At 40.0% G+C, this 21,784-nt stretch overlaps 2 protein-coding genes across 4 annotated transcripts; one reads left to right on the top strand and one right to left on the bottom strand.

Annotated features, from left to right (window-relative positions):
* Positions 1–1,649: 1,649 nt before the first annotated feature.
* Positions 1,650–6,520, top strand: nfyba (nuclear transcription factor Y, beta a). 2 transcript variants are annotated; one of them, XM_046378961.1, is made up of 7 exons: positions 1,650–1,797; positions 3,530–3,623; positions 3,716–3,846; positions 4,377–4,574; positions 5,552–5,630; positions 5,757–5,836; positions 5,975–6,520. In XM_046378961.1, the coding sequence occupies exons 2-7, from the start codon at positions 3,530–3,532 to the stop codon at positions 6,005–6,007; spliced, it is 615 nt and encodes a 204-aa protein (XP_046234917.1). In that variant the 5' UTR covers positions 1,650–1,797; the 3' UTR covers positions 6,008–6,520. The 2 variants fall into 2 exon arrangements, with proteins under 2 accessions (XP_046234917.1, XP_046234918.1); XM_046378962.1 differs by lacking the exon at positions 1,650–1,797 and adding an exon at positions 1,824–2,097.
* On the bottom strand, positions 6,519–20,003 carry LOC124053628 (histidine ammonia-lyase-like). 2 transcript variants are annotated; one of them, XM_046378959.1, is made up of 20 exons: positions 19,730–20,003; positions 19,595–19,646; positions 17,761–17,788; positions 17,582–17,656; positions 17,429–17,501; positions 17,274–17,340; positions 16,936–16,973; positions 16,635–16,760; positions 15,485–15,624; positions 14,965–15,012; positions 14,397–14,544; positions 12,986–13,081; positions 11,963–12,021; positions 11,642–11,722; positions 10,440–10,505; positions 9,669–9,834; positions 8,183–8,317; positions 7,993–8,101; positions 7,103–7,172; positions 6,519–7,024 (listed from the first exon to the last, which is right to left on the bottom strand). In XM_046378959.1, the coding sequence occupies exons 1-20, from the start codon at positions 19,965–19,967 to the stop codon at positions 6,968–6,970; spliced, it is 1,872 nt and encodes a 623-aa protein (XP_046234915.1). In that variant the 5' UTR covers positions 19,968–20,003; the 3' UTR covers positions 6,519–6,967. The 2 variants fall into 2 exon arrangements, with proteins under 2 accessions (XP_046234915.1, XP_046234916.1); XM_046378960.1 differs by lacking the exons at positions 17,274–17,340; positions 19,595–19,646; positions 19,730–20,003 and adding an exon at positions 18,147–19,518.
* Between the last annotated feature and the right edge of the window lie 1,781 nt (positions 20,004–21,784).

Below are 21,784 nucleotides of genomic sequence, written 5' to 3'. Positions count from 1 at the left end.
ACAAAGCAAAGTAGAAATTTGGGGCAGAAATTTGGGGATTCTTTTTCTTGAAAATAGTTCATTTTCTGTCAAGCCAAATAAATTAATTGTCTGATTATTTCAGCTGTGCTGAATACACATACTGGTTTAGCTTGAGTTCAAGCAGTGACTTTTTCATTGTTTACTTTTTGCAGATTGCTGTTGTTCTGAGATATGTTTACATATGCTGTTTGGTATTGTTGACTTGTGCCTGTTCAAAACCTGACTGATCAACATGCTGCTCCTGTGTGTGTTTCGCTGCATGTAATTTGCCGGGTGCTGCATGTGTGTTCAACTAAGGATGGGTCAAATGCAGAAGTCAAACTCAGTATGTGTATGTAAAAATATATATACTGCCAATAAAGTTGATTCTACTTCTTCTTCTTCTTCTTCTCCTCCAATAACCAGCAGGCCCCAGTGATGGCCCAGTTGGTGGGTCCATGTTTTACTGCTACAAGTGCAGACACTGAGGACCTACTCCTCTGCTTTTGGTTCTGGAAGCAAAGACGCACTCCGAAAATGGCACAAGCACCCTCAGCGAAGAGGGACTTTGGCCCCTGAGCTCTGGCTAACAACAGGCTGGATGTGGGTGTTTTGTAAACAGCATTTATAATTTGAGCCCCAGACTGTAAAAACATAAACATAAGGACAGTGTTATGGTGTGAAATCCAATCAAATACCATAAATCACAGCTTTATGACCTTTTATAATCTTAACATGCATATTAAAAATGGGGAAAAGCTACATTATATCCACCATACTGATGAATGGTACTGAATGAATTAGACAAATAATAAATGTTTCATTATAATGTATAACGGCCAGGGTGTCAGAAAATTATATATTTCGTAAATGAGCAACAAACATTATACTTAGAGAACACTCTTTATTATTTTCGCGTTAACATGGCGACATCTTGTGGAAAAATATTGAGTATCAAGTGCTTTTAATGTGGAAACGGACACGTTTCGGGAACACTCTCACCATAACACCACTTAAACTTCAGCAAATAAACATAAACAATATATCTCAGAGATTGGGTTGCAATCATACAATTAGCCAGTGGACTGTGACTTCTGTAGGGAGGAAAAGCTGTTCAGGGTAACAGCCTATCTTATTTTTGTCACAAATGATAGTGCTGAAATGTAAGCGCTTCTCTGAAGTTTTCGATACACAGCTCGCACCAGCGACCTGAACGGGCCTTGCTGGACTTTCTGAAGGTATTTGATCCTTCGGTGCAGCACTTCCAGGTTTTTCTGTTTCCACTGAAACGTGTGGGAAAAACAACCTGTGCTTTCTTGTTGAAAGATAAAGATAACAGGGAGGGTGAAACATTTGTGGGGAAACATGCAAACTGGACGAGATGCCTTCCGGACCACCATAGATATAGGAATTATGTAATTCATTGTGATTACGACCGAACGACGCTTTTAAAAGTACATGACTGGTGTGCATTTTCTCATTGCATCGCCTCGGAATGCGGCTCTGTGCTTAGCCTTGATAACTGAACTGAAATTGATAATATACACATTCTGAAACACTTGAAATCGTTACACCTAAATGACTACACAAGTCACGGTTACAATTTCAGTTACTGCTACGTTGTTTAAACTTGTGAGTTAGGAGCTCGCGAGCAGTCCCTGAACGTAGCACGGCCCTCTACCGGTCACAGACGGTAATGCAGCCGCGGCTCCGCGCTGGGACTGGTCCTTTCGCAGCCATTTTCTGTCCAACCAAACAGCCGTCTCAGGAAGGTAACCAACCAGGGCTTCATTGCAGGTTTGTGCCTGGCTCCGGCCAATGATTGCTAACCGATTTCTCGTTAGCTCGAATGGAAATGTCCGTCTCTGTCTGATTTTTTATTTGTTGTCTGAGTGAGTGAGGGCTGCTCATCAGGAAGTATCCAGCGGGCGAAACTTTAAAAATAACTATTTAACATTTCGGCCATGGCCATGTCTCGTTCTCCTCTGTACGACAAAGAACAGGCCGGCGCAGTCTCAGCAGGCGCGAGTTGCAGTGGATTTACAATGAAAATATATTCAAGGGACACAATATACCTGAATAGGTTAACTGCAGAAGGTAACAGCCCGCTGGACTGCCTCTATTCGTTACACTGAACTCATTAGTTTTAAAAAGACCGGCGAACTGGCCAGTTAGCTTCATTCGTTGGTTAACAGTAGCTAACGTTAGCTGAATATCGCATATACCCGCGGGTTACATCTGCTAGTTAGCATACGGTAGCTAAACATGGATCAAAGTATCTAGCGTGTGGCTAACGTCAACTGACCCCCCCGCGTGTTTACAACGGTCTAGATAGCACATTTTACCTTTTAGGTTACATTGCTAGCTAACTAACACAAATAGCTCGCAAATCTCCGTGTCGTGCTAAATTCTGAATTTTCCGGCGCGGTGTATCCCCACCCCTCCAGCCCGCAAACACACTTCACCATATAAAACAGCGTGAGATATAAAAGGAGGGAATATTTTGGCAGCCCTCATTGTCCATTTTTCAAAATGTACATGAGGCAGCGCCTCTGGCTTTTATTTGGTATCTTTAAAATGGATTAAAACTTAAACGTTAATGGCAGTATTTGGCACAATACCAGACCCTAACGGTAACATACAGACAGAGCAAAACAAAACCAAACATAGCTTATTTATTTGAATTTGAAAATGGACGTTCTTAGGAAGTGATGGCTGTGTAATAGGTGTGTATGTTGACATGTCAGAATTGTTAATCAGTTCGGTCATGGAATTGAACTGAATTGAAATAATCGTCAAAAAGTCCTTCCGGTGTTTGTTTATCGATTATCGAGCCTTTGTATGGGCAATGATCTTTTCTCAGAGCCTACATAGGCTAAGTGTATAGATTTTTACTATTATGAATAACAAAGAAAGCAACAGTTCCCCAATTCTTTTATAACCTCCATCAGTAAACTCGTTGCTCAAAGCAGAGATAAGTGAACTAAATCCATATGCGTGAATGATTTTAATGTAACTGTTACATAATCAGTTGGACAGGACACAGAGACATACCCAGACCAGTGACATCAGTCAAACAGTTCGTCTTCAATTAGTATTAGTTAACATCCAGGCTATAAACTAAATGTTTGTCCTGGATCGAATTCAGGCATTGAGGCATGAGATCAACTGTGGAATTAAGGAAAATTTGCATTTTTATTCATAAAATATTTTTGGCATTTTATCTGGAGTAGCTTGACATCCGCCCACAAGCAATCCAAGTTCCGTAAACAAGTTTCTCTGGGTACGTAGTTTAGTTTTCCCTGCTTAAAATGATCTCAGTCAGTATTTAGAGTTTAGGAAAACAGCAAATCGTTGAATTCCAAAGGAGAACGTTTCCTGTTTGTGTGTGTGTGTGGAGTGTAGGAAGTCTTGTAAATAACCGTCAAGTCACATATCAAGTGTGATTCCACAGAGTCAATTATAGTTGACTTTGCAGGTATTTTTCTATAGCTTCAGATGTTTAAATAAGACATGGTGTGTGTTGCAGATGGACGGAGACAGCTCAACCACCGACGCCTCCCAGCTGGGCATCACTGGAGAGTACATGGCATCCGGTCACTACGTTCTTCAGTCTCAAGATGGTGAGCAGCAGCAGAAATGCAGCGCGGATAGTCAGGAAACGAGCAGCTCTGGTCACAAAGAGCTTTACTCATTGTGTGTTTGCTCTCTGCAGACGACGCAGAGGAGAGTCTGAATGACCACGATGACAGCGGCATCAAAGAGAACTTCAGGGAGCAGGACATCTATCTTCCTATTGCTAATGTGGCTCGCATCATGAAGAATGCTGTTCCTCAGACTGGAAAGGTGAGCGAGAGAGTGAAGGGATGCAGCAAGAAACCGTGTTTCATTAACAATATTTAAGAGTTCCTTTTTTGGTATTATTTAGAATCAGCAACAGTTTGTTTTTTTAACAAAATTTTTACTGTTTACACCTCTAAGGTAAACATTTTTGTCTGTCTCCAAGTAACAGAAGACGATTCTCTAATATGTTTGTTTTTCCACAGAGAAATTTATTACTTTTTTTTGAAAATGTTAAAATCGCATGTGCTCTGTCTGCCTCACTGAGAAAAACAGAAGTGCTGAAATACTTGTCATTTCAAAAATAGGGGATAAATATTTTCATTAACTTTGTGAAAATACCAATCAGTCTTCTGTGGTAGCCCACTAGAATATTTTACATTGCACTTAAAATAATCACTTTTAAAAAATGGAATCTTTTTTATCATATTCTCAGTTCTCCTGCAATTTTAGTATAAACACAAATACCAGTTTATTGCTTATAGCCATTTATCTCAAGACACCTTTCTGCAATTTTTTATTTCTGTTCTCCACAGATTGCAAAAGATGCCAAAGAGTGTGTACAGGAGTGTGTGAGCGAGTTCATCAGCTTCATCACATCAGAGGCGAGCGAACGTTGCCACCAGGAGAAGAGGAAGACCATCAACGGGGAGGACATTTTGTTCGCCATGTCCACGCTGGGCTTCGACATGTACGTGGAACCACTGAAGCTTTACCTGCAGAAGTTCCGAGAGGTGAGACTCGAGCTAAGGTCCAAGTGACAACATAAGTTACACTCCTTTTATGTTATATCTTTAGCCCGTCGTAATTGTATTAGGATTCAAGGAACTTTATTGTCATACCAGCTCACATTCACGTTTGTGGTACGAAATTAGGACTCAGGTCCCGGGAGCATTAAGTGACTATATATATATAAAGTACGAATAGAATATAAGCTAAACAGAAAATAGAACGTAAAAGAATATAAAACTACACATTTAAATAAGCTAAACCTTAAATAAGAAACCGGTTTTAACATATAGAAGCCTAAGTATGCATGTGCAAGTGTGTGCAAGTATGAGGTAGTCCAGAAAGTAGTCCTTAATATTGCACTTGTAGGATAATGGTTTACTGCTTGGTTATCTGTTTGTAGGTTTGACAGAAACACTCTTTTATCTGGATGGGTTTAGATGTAATGTTGCCTGCTGTATTCTAGTATTAATTATTGCTCAAAAGTAGCCCAGTTTTGTTAGATTCTCGTCCAAATTTCTAAATATTAAAAACTGTATGATTACATAATTCAATACAGAGATTTGAACAAATAAACAATAATCTTAACTAGACCAATTAGCCTGTCTGCCCTCTTAGCATTTTGTCTCTGCCTCTTGTGATTTAAAGCAGCCAAACTGGGCAGGAAAGCTGGCAACAGACAGAGCACGAAGCAGCTGGGTTGCCAGATGTGTTGAGTCATAGATTGTGTGGAGCTGTGTAAATTCCTTCAATTTAATCAGTTCAAAAGCAGCTTGATTTCCCTAACTCAGGTTGTGGCATTACTCAGGTTAAAACCACAAGAAAACATTATGACACCAAAGCTGGTTTTTAATATATATTTCAGTCAGTGTAGCAATTTTTTTATAATGACTCATTTCCAGTTTATACCACGTTGTTGTTCAGTTCCAGATGTTGCTTTGCTCACTTGTGTGATGTCCTCTTCTGTGGTGTTTTTTTCCAGGCCATGAAGGGGGAGAAAGGGATCCCAGGGGTGGCAGTGGGAGAAAGCCTGGGAGAGGATCTCACAGATGATAGCTTCAGTAAGTCAAAATGCTTCAGATTTAGGGTGAACATTTGCATATTTGTCCTCATGTATGTCTGTTTCCCCCTGTGTTCTCAGTCTGCCCTTTAACATCTCACAAACATACATTTTCTCCCTTCATTAGCAAATCCGCTGCCGGCTGGGATTATCACAGCAGATGGTCAGCAGCAGAACGTCATGGTGTACACCACCTCATATCAACAGGTAAACTACACTCTGAGGCAGCAGCAGGTGGCTAGTTGAAAACAAGCCCAAAGATCCAATACTGAACTGGACGGGGTGATAAGTTAGTTAGATGATAAAGCTCATCGTCTCCAACTAAACTCTGTATGTGTGTTGCAGATTCCAACTGTACAACAGATCCAGTTTTCTTGACGAGGCCTTAACCTGAGCCTGAACTCACAGCGGCTCCTTACCAGGCCCACGTTCGCCAGATGACCTGTGACCTCACCACAGGGTAAAGGTTATCAGACAGAGGGGGAGGGGGGGGCGTCTGCAGAAACCCTCATGTACAGAGAAATCACTACCTGATCAGTAGAAAGTGTAGTTTCTAGTTGTGAGGTACCAAATGTTTTGGAGTGCATCCAAACCAGCTGGGAAATTGAGGCTTTATTTTTAAGGCTAGTGTTATGTTATTTAGTGACTCTTTTCTTTTTGTGTATGTGTGTTGTAATGTGTTTGCTTTTATGCCTCTTCTTCCTTTTGGGGGCTGGGGGAATAGGGGGAAGTGCTGTATTGGATGCTTATTTTTGAACACCTTCTCTGTTTGAACCAAGACAAGCCCCGTTAATACGGTCATGTCAGATCATGCAGCTCTTTTGTAAGTTCACACAGTTTACCATGTGCTATAATGTTATGTAAATCCTTTGAATAAAAATTCAAAAGAGACGTTTCACCCCTTTTATTCACCACAAAACAATCAGAATATGCATGATTTCGTTTTTATAAGATTAAGATATAGCGTTCCTGGCTGGTGTCAGCTCATTGATTCTTGGCTATCTAAGCAAGCAGAGTTGTGTTTCAAAGGTAAGGCAGCAGATATTACCTTGCTTGCAGTAAAGGGAATAAAATGTCACTTCAGCCTCATAAATCTAGATTTAGATAGATTATACAGCCCTCAGAGTATAGGATTTAACTTCAAAATGTAAATGAGTATAAACACAATAACCTAAATACCATACTTGAGTAAATATACTTAGTTATATTCCACAAATGATTTTTCAAAATTTTAGATTTTGATTTTTACCGCAAATATATATTGGTTATTGGTCTCCTTAATCACCAATAATTGGTATAAACCTTGAAAAAACAGTAGCCTGTGGCATCTGTAGACATTCATGTCTGCAGCTTCTTCCTGTATTCCTCCATGTAAGGCTGCACTGTGTTCCAGACCTGAAAGCAGAAAACAAAACCCAAACCATGAAGTCATTATAATATGCCATTATAACACCCCTGCTGTGTTAGACTTGCCTTTTGCTCCCTGACGAGTGAATGAGCGGCTTCGATGTCAGGACTCATGACACGGTCTTTGTCCCAAGGCCTGGAGAGACGGGGATTAGTGAGGACATCATCACAGTACTCTGGATGTACAAAATATGGCTTCATGCTTTTATTTCTCATAAGAGGGAACTATGAAGTTTCCTATTTCTATTAAAGAAATGTAATTAAACTAATTGCTGTATTCAGCGGGCTGTGGACGTGCACCACACACTGCTGCTGGCGAATGAAATGAAACACACACACATAGTAGCACAGTAGAACGTTAATGCCGTGCAGCATTATACCAAATCCACTGTCCACTTCAAAATTGGTGAGACACAAGACAAAATCATTTCTGAATGATAGCTTTTAAGATTCCAAAATTCTGTCTCTGAGAAATTTAATTTCAAAGTGTTTTAATGTTTGATAAGCATTCAAACTCAGGTTTGTTACCCAAACTGGGCTTCGTGGTTCATATCTTGCTTTCCCCTTTGAGCCTTTAGCAGCATGCCCACACCAACACAGACAGGAGGGTGACGAGCACAATGTGTCATTCTGTCCGTCAGCCCCTAAACGGGTGCTTTCGCGTCCCCCACTTCTTCGTCACACGTCTTTGATATTTTTAAAATTTAAAATGTAAAAATTACCATCAACAGCGGAAGAATGAGCAAGATACACTAACTACATAACTGCATTCTGAACATCTGTCTGTTTGGTGCTTCTGTACGGAAATATATTTGACAGGCGTGTCCTGAAGGTGATGATATAGTTATATGTGAAAAAGAAAAGGTCAAACTGCAGGAAGTAATTTGCTTGGCCACCTTATGTAAATCTGATTAGCACCCAGCACTTAGCTTGCCAATTTCTGAGGTGTGTCTCACCTGACCACAGAGCGCAGCAACTCATGGACCTTCTCCAGAGGAGTGGTGGTCTGAAGAGGGCGCAGGAACTCCAAGGCCTGGCAGGCAGCCAGCAGCTCTATGGCCAGCACTGCATTACAGAGACACAGGTTAGCTAGGCTAGCAGAAGAACAAAGAACTGTTTATCTGTTCAGTGCAGGTGGTGCATCACCTTGTTCCACATGCTCCACCACTCTCAGGGCTTTGCGGGCAGCCCAGCCGCCCATAGACACATGGTCCTCTGTTGCTGCACTGGTGGACAGAGAGTCAACGGAGGATGGGTGGCACAGAACCTTATTCTCTGACACTGTAGAAATGGTTAGATGGGACAGCGAGTTTATGATTCAGAGCTCAAAGATTGAAGGGAGCATTTTATTGTTAATACCCATGGATGGTGTAAGCTTATCTATTACAGTAAACCGTTATCATATTGAGTCCGACATCCAGTACATTTTGGTCCACCACTGAAAGAGTATTGGACGTATTGTTATGATATAGTCATGGTCTCCAGAGGACAAATCCTACTGACTTCAGTGATCTGAATTTTGAAACATGTTGCATGGATTGGCATGAAATGTTGTTCAGACATTCATGAGTTCCTTCTAATCCACTCTGATAACAAGACAGTTGTACCTAAACTAAGATTAGTCTCATTATGTTGCTCTCATAAGATTTGTCCACACTCACATTTATCTTGGTTCAACACCAGCCCACATTCCAGGTTACCACAACAGCATTTGTAATTCATTGTTCAATTTTTCATTCCAGAAGTTCAGATGCTTGGCCCCTGAATCAAATCCTTATCTCGTGCCAGTCCCACCGTTTCCAGCCACAACATTCAACCTGCTTTACAGCATAGAAACCTCACCGACACATCATACGGAGCCGTCATCAAACGTCCTGAGCACTCTCTCAGCCTGCTTATCTGGCTGGAACTGTTTCAAAGCATACCACGACACATACCAGCTGCCATTCCCTTCTGTGGACATCACGTCCATGTACAGTTTCATTACCCATCTATGGACCCACCCTGCCCTCCCTTTATCCATTCATCTTCCTGCCTCATATCTACTCCTTTTCGATCTCCGCTCATTCCTATCCACATGCTCTCATCCTATCTTCCCTCATTCCTTTCTGCTGAATCATCTGGTGCATACCCCTCTCCACCCAGCCTTCAGCACATCCTCCCATACCAGACTAACAAATGGCACATTTCTTCCACCTTCACTCCTCCCACCTGCATCCACTCAGCTATCCTCGACATTAAATAACCTTCTAATTTCCATTAAACTTTTAAATTACAAACTGTTGTGGTGTGGTCATTGCTAGTGAAGTGCTAATTAGCAAAAGTTAGCATGCTAACACATTTAAGTAAAATAGTAATCGTGTTAAACTTTAAATTCATTAAATGTCAATATTGTCAGTGTGAACATGTTGAAATTAGCATTTGGCTCATAGCAATGCTGTGCCTAATTTACACAGAGGGGCTTGTTATTGACTTCCACTTTTGTTTGTAATTAGGAATTGTTTTGTTTTTGGGTGGTGCACTAAAAGACGTGAGCCATTTTGTCAAGAATGCAACCCCCAAACAAACACAGAAAAATCGCAACCAATACAGCTGACATGGGATCAGTTTTTTACATTTTATGATGACACACCTAAGGCAGCAGCAGTGCAGTGTGCAATCATAAAGCCAGAGTTCAACCCTCCTTCCTTCACGAGAAAGGCAGGCAGTTCACTGAGGGACGGGTTCACCAGCCTCTCAATCCTCCTCTCACTTATACTGGCCAGTTCATGCACACCTATGGCCAGGTAGTCCAAGACCTGAAACAGCAAAGTCATACCCAGCGTTAAATCCAAAACATTTACTAAAGACAACACAATCCAAAGTGGAACTGGGTGGTAGCCACCTAATGCCGAATTATCATCCTTTTTCACTCTGTGGCTTGGTGAGATTACATTTGGTGTTCTGCCAAAATTGCCAGCAGGGCATGAAACAAAGATATAGTTTATGACCATTTAGCTAGGTGGACTGCTTTGATCTGGCAGCAGATCATATTCATATTTTACATGTATTTGGGAGCTTTATTGCACTGACAGTAAAGAGTTGCTGTTAATTTGACTAATGTTATTTAAACTTTACGTGTGTGTGACCCATTCAGAAGCAGCACTCAGCTGGCAGTTGTGAAATCAGAAAAATGAACATTTGAACATATATAAGTGTGATAAGAACTACCTAAACCACCACCACCACCACCTACCATCTCTGGGAAAAACTGAACCGACGTTTAATTTGAGTTATTAGTTTGGCCCACTTGGCTTCACTTTTGGCCAGTACAATTATAGGGGAAACACTTAAAGAGGATAAAGGTGCAAAAATAATACTAACAATAATGACATAGGTCTCAGTGAGTTCAGTGTGACGTTACCTTTGCTGGATACTCTCCATGGAAATTCCCACCAGAAATTGTCTCCCCACTCTCTGCAAATACCAGCTGGAGATCAGTTAAGGATACATAAAGCACCTGTCAGTTTTTGTACTTTGCAAAACTCTATCACCTTGAGGTAAAATCACATTCTCTAGAGGGAATATGGCCTAAGTTACATGTCTTTAGTACCTTTAAATTAGTTTTTTAGGGAATAAGTAGCTTTAAAGATGAGAAGAACATTTTACTTACTAACTTCTGACTGTCAGCTATGTTTACAAAATAAATCAAGTCATATATAATACAGTATATTTATAATATTATAATACAGTAAATTGGAATTATATATAATTATATATATTATATATATATAATTTTTCTTGTGTGATTAAAAAAGCTCTTCAAATTATTCTGATGATGTATAAATTTTTGTCTCTAAAAATATGACAATCCAAGTGTAAACTATTGTCTACATGCTATTTGCAGTGTTTCATTCTCCTCTGGTTTGTCTACTTTTGATTCTTCCACTTGCTGTCCAATGTCCAAATTGCCTTTACACTTTTGGAAATTTATAGTAAGGAATTTAAATAAAGATGGAGGTTTAAACATCATGAAAGCTCAAGATAATGCAACAGTTTGAGAAATATTTGTTTGATCTCTTGTCAAGAGTTAAGAATATGAGACTGATGGTTCTCTTATATCTGTCCCCTGAAAAGACAACTGGAGCTGCTAGATGCTTAGCTTAGCTTAGCATAAAGACTGAAAGACTAAAGGGCTGTCAGAAACTCTAAAGCTCACTAATAAACGTAAATCATTATAGTTTTATCCTGACAAATCTAACAAAATATCTCAAAAGATGATAGCTGAAGAAAAACTGATCACTATAAATGTTTTAATGAAACTGAATATAAAACCACATAGCATTAACAATTTTTCTTTTTCACTCAATCTGCAAATTATTTTCCAATTTAAATGCCAGTTTGTTTATAAAATGTCAGAAAATAATGAGAGGTCTTGCTATAATTTCCCAAATCACAAGATGTTGTAATTCATTTCTTCTTTTGTAAGACCAACAGCACAAAACCCCTCAACCTTTAGTTTACAATCAGATATGATAAAGAAAAGCAGCATATCATCACATTTCAAAAGCTTCACCCATCAAATGTTTAGGATTTTGGCTGTTGGAAGCCGTTTCTGTAGGATACTGGGTTGTCTGTGGCACTGTTCAGCTCAGTGCAAATCACATTCTGGACAAAAGCAATCGTGTCATTCACCACTCCATGAACCTGCAACATCCAGAGACACAAGCAAATAAAAGCCTTCTTCACTCCATGACGTTTGTTATTAGTGGCGGAAATACTAAGTTAGTTCAAAACGACAATTTTACAGGGATTAGAATAAATAGTTTTGATTCCACTTGGACAGCATCACATTTTTCAATTAAACATTGTCTCTGAAGAGCTGAAATGAAACAACACTGTGAAACTGCGACAGTGTATGCTGTTATTCACATACACAAAGTGTACCTGTGGGATACAGCGGAGGGTGTAGGCATCCTGAACACGCTCGAATGTTTTCTGACTCTCTACGGGAAGAACAGAGACACAACACTACCAAATAGCACCATTATACAAGTCATTGAAAATACACCAACGAAATAACACAGTAGCTCCAACAGTGGCGGGCCGTGCATTTGGTACCTGGGCCTTCAGTGGGGACGTACCTGACTTAGTCCACCTAAAGTCCACCTCTTAATACAACCACTATCACGTCGCAACTATATAAAAAAACATCGATACTATCCAAAAACGCAATATGACAAGGCGTCGCGGTAGCGAGAGATTAATTTCGCGTGTTGAGGATAATTACCATTATTAATACAACAACAAACACAGTTAAGACAACTCCATACCTCTACGCTACAACCGCAACAATGCCATGTACCGTACATCATCCGGAGCAGTTCAGAACTGCTAGTCGCACCTGGCTGTGACTTTTGCTCTGACCGACCAATCAGAGGACGGAAGAATGATGACGCTTCACAGCGTCACAGCGAGGATTCTAAAATCTGATTGGTTAAAGAGACAGTCAATGGCTAATATAGTCTAAATTGCGTGGGCCAGTATTACTGATTTGGAAGGGCCTGGGCAGATTAGACCGACATGGCAACACATAGAGCCTGAAATCTGATTGGACAAAAATCGAACATCCGCATACACGTACTGGAAGCGGTGCGGCCGAGAGAAATGATACGAAATGAAGAGAAGAAACTGTTGGAAATAAATTAATAAAATTCCATGGAACAAATATTAGAATTTAGGTTGTAAATGTAGGTCAGTGCTTCTGATGGTGTTTAGGCCAGCAGAGAAGGCCTTGCTGGCCCTGACGGCCCGCCACTGAGTTCCAAAGCCCTTTGAGAAAAACTGCTTGTAAAAATAGGATATACAAATAAAGTTGTCTGTCTGTCACACTTTGTGTCAGTGTGTATGGGTATTATCAGCACTGAATTCCTAAACAGCAGTATTTGTGCTAGTGATCGCAGGTCCTACCAGAGATCTGAGAAGGGAAGACATCAGAGTCTAACAGAGAGCGAAGCCTCTCAGCCACCTCCATCTGACCACGGTGAGGCCTCACTGCATGGATAGCTACAACACAATTATGTTCATTACTGTACTTAAATGGTCTAATATGTGGTCATGCTCTTATGAGTAGTGAATTCTGCCAGGACAATAGAGTACTTATCTGTAGCAATTGACAAAAATAGAAAAATACATAAGTGACCCTCACTGATGTCATTCAAATGTAAAAGAAAGACAAAATATCCTGACATACAGTATTGTCACACTGATGAGCTGGCTCATCCTATGAATGTAGTGTTATGAATTGTGTTTCCTGAATGTCAACTAGTAGGACAGCCCTCACACATTAAAGCACTTTTTTCCCCTGTGGGTCATATTTAAACATAGCACATGGTCTAAAGTGCATAGCAAAAGTGCATTTGCGGTGTGTCCACCTCCCTTTACTAGTTGAAACGTGCATCTGAGCATAAAATGAGGCAAAAAAGGGTTGAAAGTGGATTGTGGATGAAGGTGTACATGCAGATTTGGATGATGTCAGATCCACTGATCCGTGCATCACAAGGGTATACCAAGCAGAGCCTACTTGCATTGTGAACCCATCTTGCTAACTTATTTTCCCTTTAAATAGAATAGACACTACTAATGACATTTGCAATGTGTTTTGGATCAGGGAAAAGACAGAGGTCAGTATTTTTATATTACTGCCTTATAAAGTCCATATGGAAAATATAATAGCAAACTATTTACACATCCGATCATTAATTGATCATGTTTCTGGCCACCTGATTAATGCAAGTTAGATACTCTTCATTGCTCTGTCCTATCAAACTCTGGTTTGTGGCTGGCAAACGATCCACTGTGTTTACCAGCTAATTGACTTTCTGTGTGCCAATTGGTTGGGGAGTGAGACTTAACACAATCAGTAAAATTGGAGACTAAAACAAAACAAACAAAAAACAAAAAAAAAACAAAGCTGAAAGCCACTAAACATTCCATAAAGCTGAGGTAATATAAACATTACATTAGAATCCTGTGTGGCTTGTCAAGGAGAGACTCCTTCCAACCAGTTATTTCACCTTTGGTTCATATAAAAATACTGCAATGTAAAATTATGAAATTCTTTTAAAACATTTGTCTAAACTTGCACAGTTTGTTTTTTGAAATGTCATGCTTTCTGGACATATTCTATGCTACATGCACATAAGCTGTTGTACCGCTGTGCTGTGACACTCATCATGTTCATGTATGTTATTCTTCAACTTGCCAACAGCTTCCAACAGTGCTACATGCCGCATGATTAGCTATCTGAGGAAAGGGAAAACTCTTCAAATGTGCTGTCTTCCAGTCAACACTCAGGGAATAATAAATGTTCTATAGGTACCACTGTGGAAGGCCTTTGTGGTGCCTTTCAGGGCTTCCAAAGTCAAGGCTGCAATGATGTCAGCTTGTCTGGCCACACTCAGGGCTCTCTCCACAGCCTCAGCACCCAGAGAGGATATCATCTGAGTCCCATTGATCAGAGCGATTCCCTGTTCAGCAACCAGAGTCATCAGAATAATCCATACTGATCAAATAAAATCTAAATGTACATCCATGTTTAAGGTTGCATTACAGAGAATCACTGTTTGTTAAAACCACCGTTTTACAGTTTACAGTTTGGCCAGATTATCTAAAACTGAAAAAGAAAAAAAAATTAAATCCAAACTAGGTAAAAACAGCCAAGTGTCTTCAGTTCAAAAATTAATTAACTGTACTTCCATTATTGAGGCAACAGGAATAAATGTTCATATCATTTCTGTGTACTTTTAGGGTTTTTTGCACCTGCACTGTTTACTATCATCTCTGAGTAACAGCAGACATTTCTACTAGACAGAAAAGAATATAGAGATTATTTGTATGCAAACACATCTCCTATCTCCTCAGATTCCTTTAAGAATAAATCTTAGTACCTCCTTTGGTTTCAGCTTGAGAGGTTTGAGTCCATGGCCCTCCAATACCTGCGGAAATAACACCCATCACAGAGTCTTAAACACTTACTTATATATGGTCTATAAGTAATTAATGCCTTAATTTTAATACAATGTCTGGGGTGCCAAATTGAGAAAAATCGTGTGTATCTTCCTCCATGACTTGACAGTTTGGCAGCTGCTGGAAAAAAGCTGCAGAGTATCCAGAGCAAAATCTGTCAATCAAAAACATTAACATAACTCGTTTCTAAATTGCTTAATTCTTGTATTGGGAGAAACTTTTGTTAAAACCTGGTCTTGTGGCTTTGTCAATGACACTTATTAAAACTCTTCACTGAGTAAGTCAGATTCAATATTGAAGGGGTCTTAATGAATTGCCACAGATCTATGAATTACTTGATAGAGCCTCTATGTACATTTTATAAAGTGTATTTTATGACATAATGGTACAAAAAATGACTTCTAAGTCATAGTCAAGTCAAGGAAACATAAAGAAACTCACAGCCTTGGCATCAGCCCAGCCGCTCTGTGGTGACCACATTTTGCCCTCCCCCATCAGGCCCAGGGTGAGATGGGCCAAGGGGGCCAAGTCTCCACTCGCCCCCACTGTACCCTTCTCTGGTACCCAGGACAAACAGGATGCTGCAACACACACACACACACACACATGTAATAAACATATGTAAACTATATACCGCACATAAATTATATAGCACAGCTGTAATCACATAAAATATGTGTTTACATTTGAGATAAACATAACATTTTTTAAAGTATATTTCTTGTCATATTCATTGAATATGAGCACTATCTAATTATTCATAAATACAACTTCACTCTCCATTTCAAAGCTGCACAAAAAAAAAAAAAAAAAAAATCTATCTAATATTTTCACAATCCCAATTAGCCTTGAAGCTCAACAGTTTATGATCCACTATCAACTCTGGGCCAAAATACATTTCTAATCTCAAAGTAAACTCACTAGATCTGGAAACCAAGTTCCTAATGAGTTTCAGCTTACTTTGACCACTTTCAAATATGAATTAAAGTCTCTGCTTGTTCTCTTCTCTTTAATCCATTGGTTCCTAAACTGGGAGAGGGTGCGCCCTCTAGGGGGGGCATGAAGCTGTTGCAGGCAGGGCACTGCAAGACATATGAATGAGGAATGCTTGAGTACTGCTGGCATAACGTGGACAAGTTTGAGAGAGGGCTTCCAGCTAAACTTACAACAGAGGATGAATCTTCATCGACTCAAAGCAAAACTTCCAGGGCAAAGAGAAGAAAATATGACAAAGTCTATACTGCCCTCGGCTTCAACCAGTGCAACGCTGGGTCCTGAGGAGAGACCACAGTGTGCTGTGCATCTGAAAATACTAGCTTCTGACAGTGGTGACAACACATCTGGAGCGCAAAGACAAGCCAGTAGATTTCTTCTGAAGATAACAACAACAAATAAAAAAACCTCATAAAACTGTCATACAACAAGGAGCTCGAAAATATTCTGTAGAAAAAGTTTGAGAATGACTGCTTTAATATGTTTAAAAAGCCAATATGCTTAAAAATGGTGTCAGAGGAGGGTTAAGGTAAAGTGCCGCTTAAAGATGAATAGAATAGTGTACAGTACAATAGAACGGAAGAGAAAACTACTGTACCATTGAAGGCTGCAATCATAGCAAGCAGGGTTTCCTTGGAAACGCCGCTGTAGCCTTTTGCCAGGACGTTGATTCGCAGAACCAGCAGCATGCGTGTCCTCTCCACACTCAGTGGGTTGCCCACCCCTTCACACACACACACACACACAATGGCTGTTGACTACCTGGTGATAAATCTGGATCAAAGTCGACTGTAAATTTATCACATGTATCTGTACAGATTCAAGTTAATTACTGAAAGTCTTGAGATGTTTTCCTTTAAGTGACTGTTAAACAGGTGTTGTGTTTAGTTAGAACTTACCAGCACAATGTGATCGAACCACATTTTCCTGCAGCTGCCTGTAGGGGGGGGGGGATAATGCAGGCTTTAGCACAAGCACCAGATGATCACTATGAAATGCAGAAACATCTCACGGACTGGCGACTCTACGGTCTCTAAAGCAATGGCTCCAAATGTGCAGTAGCTACTTTACATAGCAAGATCCTCCATAAAATAACAGGTCTTGCTATGGGGGCAGCGGCCCCTGTGGCCCTGCTCCTGGGTCCACCCACACTCAAAGACAAACTGAAGCGTACGGTGTTTGGAAGGTGTATTCTGGCACCCTGTTGATACCTGTAGTAAATGTACAGCTTACTTACACAAGTTGTTCTTTTTTAATAAGTGTGCGTGCAAACTTTCCAAAGCCAGTGTTGACTCCGTAAACAACTGCGGTGAAAACACAACACACACTGTTCAAGCATCTGAAATGAGTCATGTAAGATTGTTGGACCGAAGAGCAGCAACAACAACATACCTCTGTTTTCTCTGATAAAGCTATCAATCAGCTCTCTGCCCTTGACTACTCCCTCCTCTGCCTCAGGCGTTAACTGAGGAGAAACGGAACAGCAGACGTCAGTTTGTCTCCACTTTGTGTCTCGCTTTCAGAAGCATGAGTGAACTTTCTCACCTTTATTTTGAACAAGCCTCGACCCAAGTTGACCAGGTCAGCTGTGGTCAGACTGTTGCCATCCAGGACAATGTACTAGTAGCAAAAACCAACATGAAGAGGCAGGTGAACATATGTGGTCAATTATTATTTTTTTTTTAAATCTACAATATTTAGAAACGTAACAGCAACACACCCACCTCCTCAGGTTCTTGATAAGACTTTTGCCTGTTTGCAGCAGATTAAGGAAATGTTTAGTAGCTGTAACAGAACAACTCCAATGCTAAGGCAGAGTCTCATGCCGACTGCAGTCCTGTCCAAATTGATTGTTTTATTCATAATTGTGCAAGCTCACTGAGGAAGGAATTCAACTCAATTACCTCCCTTGAAAAGAAAACGCAATAGAGAACAGCACGTTGAGACAAGAACGGCGTGTTTCTCAAATATGAAACAAAACTGAACTAAAAAGAAACAAGAATTGAATTGAAAGAAAGTGACATTCCACCAAACTCAACAAATCTGGCTAATCTAATAATCTAACAATAATAATCTTAACTTTATTTATACAGCACCTTTCGGAACTCACAGTTACAAAGTACTTAGTTACTGGCTGGGATTTGGGGACTGACAGGAGGGCCTCGCCAGAGGATCTCAGGATGTGTTCAGGCTCATATGGAATTAAAAGATCCTGTATGTAAGAGGGAGCCAGACAATTAACAGCTTTAAAAACCAAAAGTGAAATCTTAAAATCAATACTAAAGCTCACAGGAAGCCAGTGAAGGGCAGCTAGTACTGGTGTTATGTGGTCACTTCTCCTGGTATGAGTTAAAGGCGGCGGCGTTCTGGATTGACTGTAGTCTGTGAATGTTATGTTTACTGATGCCTGAGTAAAGGGCGTTACAGTCGTCAAGTCCGGACCTATAAAGACCTCAATGGTCAGACGCTATCATATCTATAAGAGCTCAAAGTACCCTTATATCTGACCTAAGACTAAGAGTAGACCCAGAACTTAAAACGTATAAATGACTATATATAATTATATATTCAGTGTAATATTACAAAAGGTGTTTACTTTGTGTATGTGTGTGTGTGTGTGTGTGTGTGTGCCTTTCTGTGTCTTACCAACATGGCCTGAGGCTGCTTCTACATGCACAAAAGGATAAGTATTGAGTAAATACAGTAAGTACATTCATCACCATGTTTCCACATGTTAGCAAGTTAACATTTCCAAATAGAAAGCAGAAGTGAAACAAAATTTCAGAATGCTGGTTGTTTTTCAAATGGAGCAGTTTTTTGTTGTTGTTTGTGAACAAATAAATTGTTATTTAACTCAGATGTCAACAATAAATGCTGCAGTGCATATAGTTTTTTCCTCACCAGTGTCACCAAGTACTTGCTCATTTAGGAATGTTGGGTCACTCTGTATTAAACCCTGAATTTTTTTTTTTACCCCATAAAAGTTACATTTTGGGGCTACAACACCACAGGCCCCCAATCATTCTGGACTACCTTGTGAGCACCCACAAGGGAGCAATGGATGATTACAAATCATAAAATGTTGTACACTAATGTGCTGTTATTTGTTGGATGTTACCAGATGTGCAGACACTGTCGAGAGCCTAGTTCTGTGAAAGACCTAATATAGTTATTTTATTAGGCTCGGTGGTTTATCACACTCAGTGGTGATTACAATCTTTACTGATATTTTTGCACTCTCCAGCAAGATTTGTTTACATTTGTACACTCTTGTGTATCAGTCAACTCAGCTCTTCAGTGTGGTTGTCCTAGCAACCAGTAGTTTATGGTTATTAGTGTAGTACAGAATACAGGGACAGTCTGGAAGTTATTTCTCAAGCAGACTAGTTCAGTCTAAGTGTGACGGTGTATAGAACAGTCATCAGCTGCTCCAGGTTCCTGTAACTATTGACCAGTATTGTACATACTGCAGCATTTCTGCTACCTTTTTTAAAAAAAAATAAAATAAAAAACTGAAGTCGTCTTTTTAAATTGCTTTAAAAATAAGAGGAAGGATACATTTCCATTGCCAGTGGAGAAGAATCATGTCTGTCACTTTCTCCCGCAAAGACTGCAAAGACAAATGATAATCTCTAGAAAAGCTTTAGCTCTTAGTGATCTGCATATGGAAATACATGACTTGGAGGCCCATACCCAATCGCACGAAGTCATTGTCCTCCAGAACTTCGTCTGCCTTGTCGTCAGGCTGGAGGAGCTCTCCATGCCAACACCTCCGGATGGTGAACTCCATGTCCCTGTCTCCATCCTCATGCTCCTTCGCCTGATGGTAACGCCGCAGGGCCTCAGATGCCAGTGACTGGACGGAGGCAGAGGGGCCACCACAGGGCACCCTGAACCACTCGCCTCGGACACACACAGACACGCAACGCATTGTTTCAAGAAAGGATACAGCTTGTGAGGTTGCGGTGCTTATAATGAGAGCAAGAGGTACGCCCTCCTACAATTCCTAGCTGAACCTGTTTATCTTGGTAATATTTTCTTTGACCTGAAACATTCTGTCAATCTTTAATGCAATCGTGCAGGCTCAGACACAGTGCTTCACTCCTCACATATTCCTGCCAAACCGCATCCTTTTTATTTACTTACATGATTATATATGATTAGAGATCTAATGAAAGATCACAAAACACTTTTAATGCATGTGTGTGTGTGTGTGAGACTTTTTTGAGACTTTTGTGTTCCCAAAACATTTATCACCTTATTTCAGCATGTTAACATGTTAACATTTACCAATAGAAAGCAGAAGTGAAACAAAACTTTGTGATGCTGATTAATTTCCAGAGGCATCTTGAACAGAGTCCATATTGGATTAGGTTTACAGAATGTGACTATTGGTACTAATGTGATGAAATCAACTGGCATCACTCAGTTGGTGTAACTGCAAAAACATTCAGTCCACGGGAAATTGCACAGTGATGTCACAGTAATGTCTCTTTTACCTACAGCCAATCTCTTTATGTTTTGTTTTCAATGATGAGACGGAATGGGACCAAAACATTAGTGGTGGTCTATCGACATTTAAAAAACGAATGGTACTTTTTGTCTTTCACTACACTCTATATCTACAGAAATGAGATGCAAATTACAAATCAAGTGAGAAGAATACAAGCAACCTTAAGATAAACCTAATTGCACTGCTATTAATATATATTAATATATAATATTATATATAATATATTGGTAAATTAGCTAACTGTAAGTCCTAAGGTCAACTAAGCTTATGAAATTGAATAACAAGTTGCACTGCGTCCTTAGTCAATGTTATTTGGTAGTCAGCTATGTCAACAAGCATATAAGCAGGAAGCTAATTTTTCTCACAAGAAAGTTTTTAGTTTGCAGTTGGAATGGATGAATGAGCCTGGCTTCTAGACTAACGTTGGCTGGGTTAATGTCTTAACTTTAGAGTTTGCGAGTGAAAGACGCAGGGCTGACAGTTAATTCATAACTTGTGTGAGTGAGAATGAAATGTAGGGAAAAACCGTGGTGACCTTTCACACCTGTGGCCCAATGTATCTAAATGTGCATCACATCATGCTGCAGTAGCATTAATAGCCAGCGAGTTTATTTATTTATATATGTGGAAAAGCAACTCAGTTACTGAATTTTCACATATTGGCCCTTACCATAAAAAGTCTAATGGCAAGTATTGAACATGGTGTGCTTTGCAGTTAGCATCTGCAGTATTTTTAAGTGCAACTTAGACAACAGTCTGATCATGTTTTTAAAAAATGTGCAAACATGGAGCTGCTGATGCTGCAGAGACTGCTGGTCTTTTCAGATGCAGACCTGCAGAGCCTCTGAGAGAGAGAGAGAGAGAGAGAAAATGTGAATAAAGGTTGACTAAAATATACTGACTTTTCATCTACCAAAACCATGCTAAAACATTTTGAGCTTGACAAAAAACTCGACAAAAAAAAAATTATATAGGGAAAAAATTACATTAAATCTAAAACTGCTGCTGAAATGAACACTGGGCCTGCCATCAAGTTACTCACAGAAGAAGAAGAAGAAGAAGAAGAAGAAGAATCAGCTTTATTGACAGTATATATATTTTTACATACACACACTGAATTCGTCTGCTGCATTTGACCCATCCTTAGGTGAACACACACATGCAACACCCAGCAAATTACATGCAGTGAAACACACACAGGAGCAGTGGGCAGCATCAAGCACCTGGGGAGCATA

The sequence above is a fragment of the Scatophagus argus genome, chromosome 22 (genome assembly GCF_020382885.2).
Source record: "Scatophagus argus isolate fScaArg1 chromosome 22, fScaArg1.pri, whole genome shotgun sequence".
Classification (NCBI taxonomy): Eukaryota; Metazoa; Chordata; class Actinopteri; family Scatophagidae; genus Scatophagus; species Scatophagus argus.
Note: the sequence above shows the minus strand (reverse complement) of the source record. Positions and strands in the feature narration are given on the sequence as shown.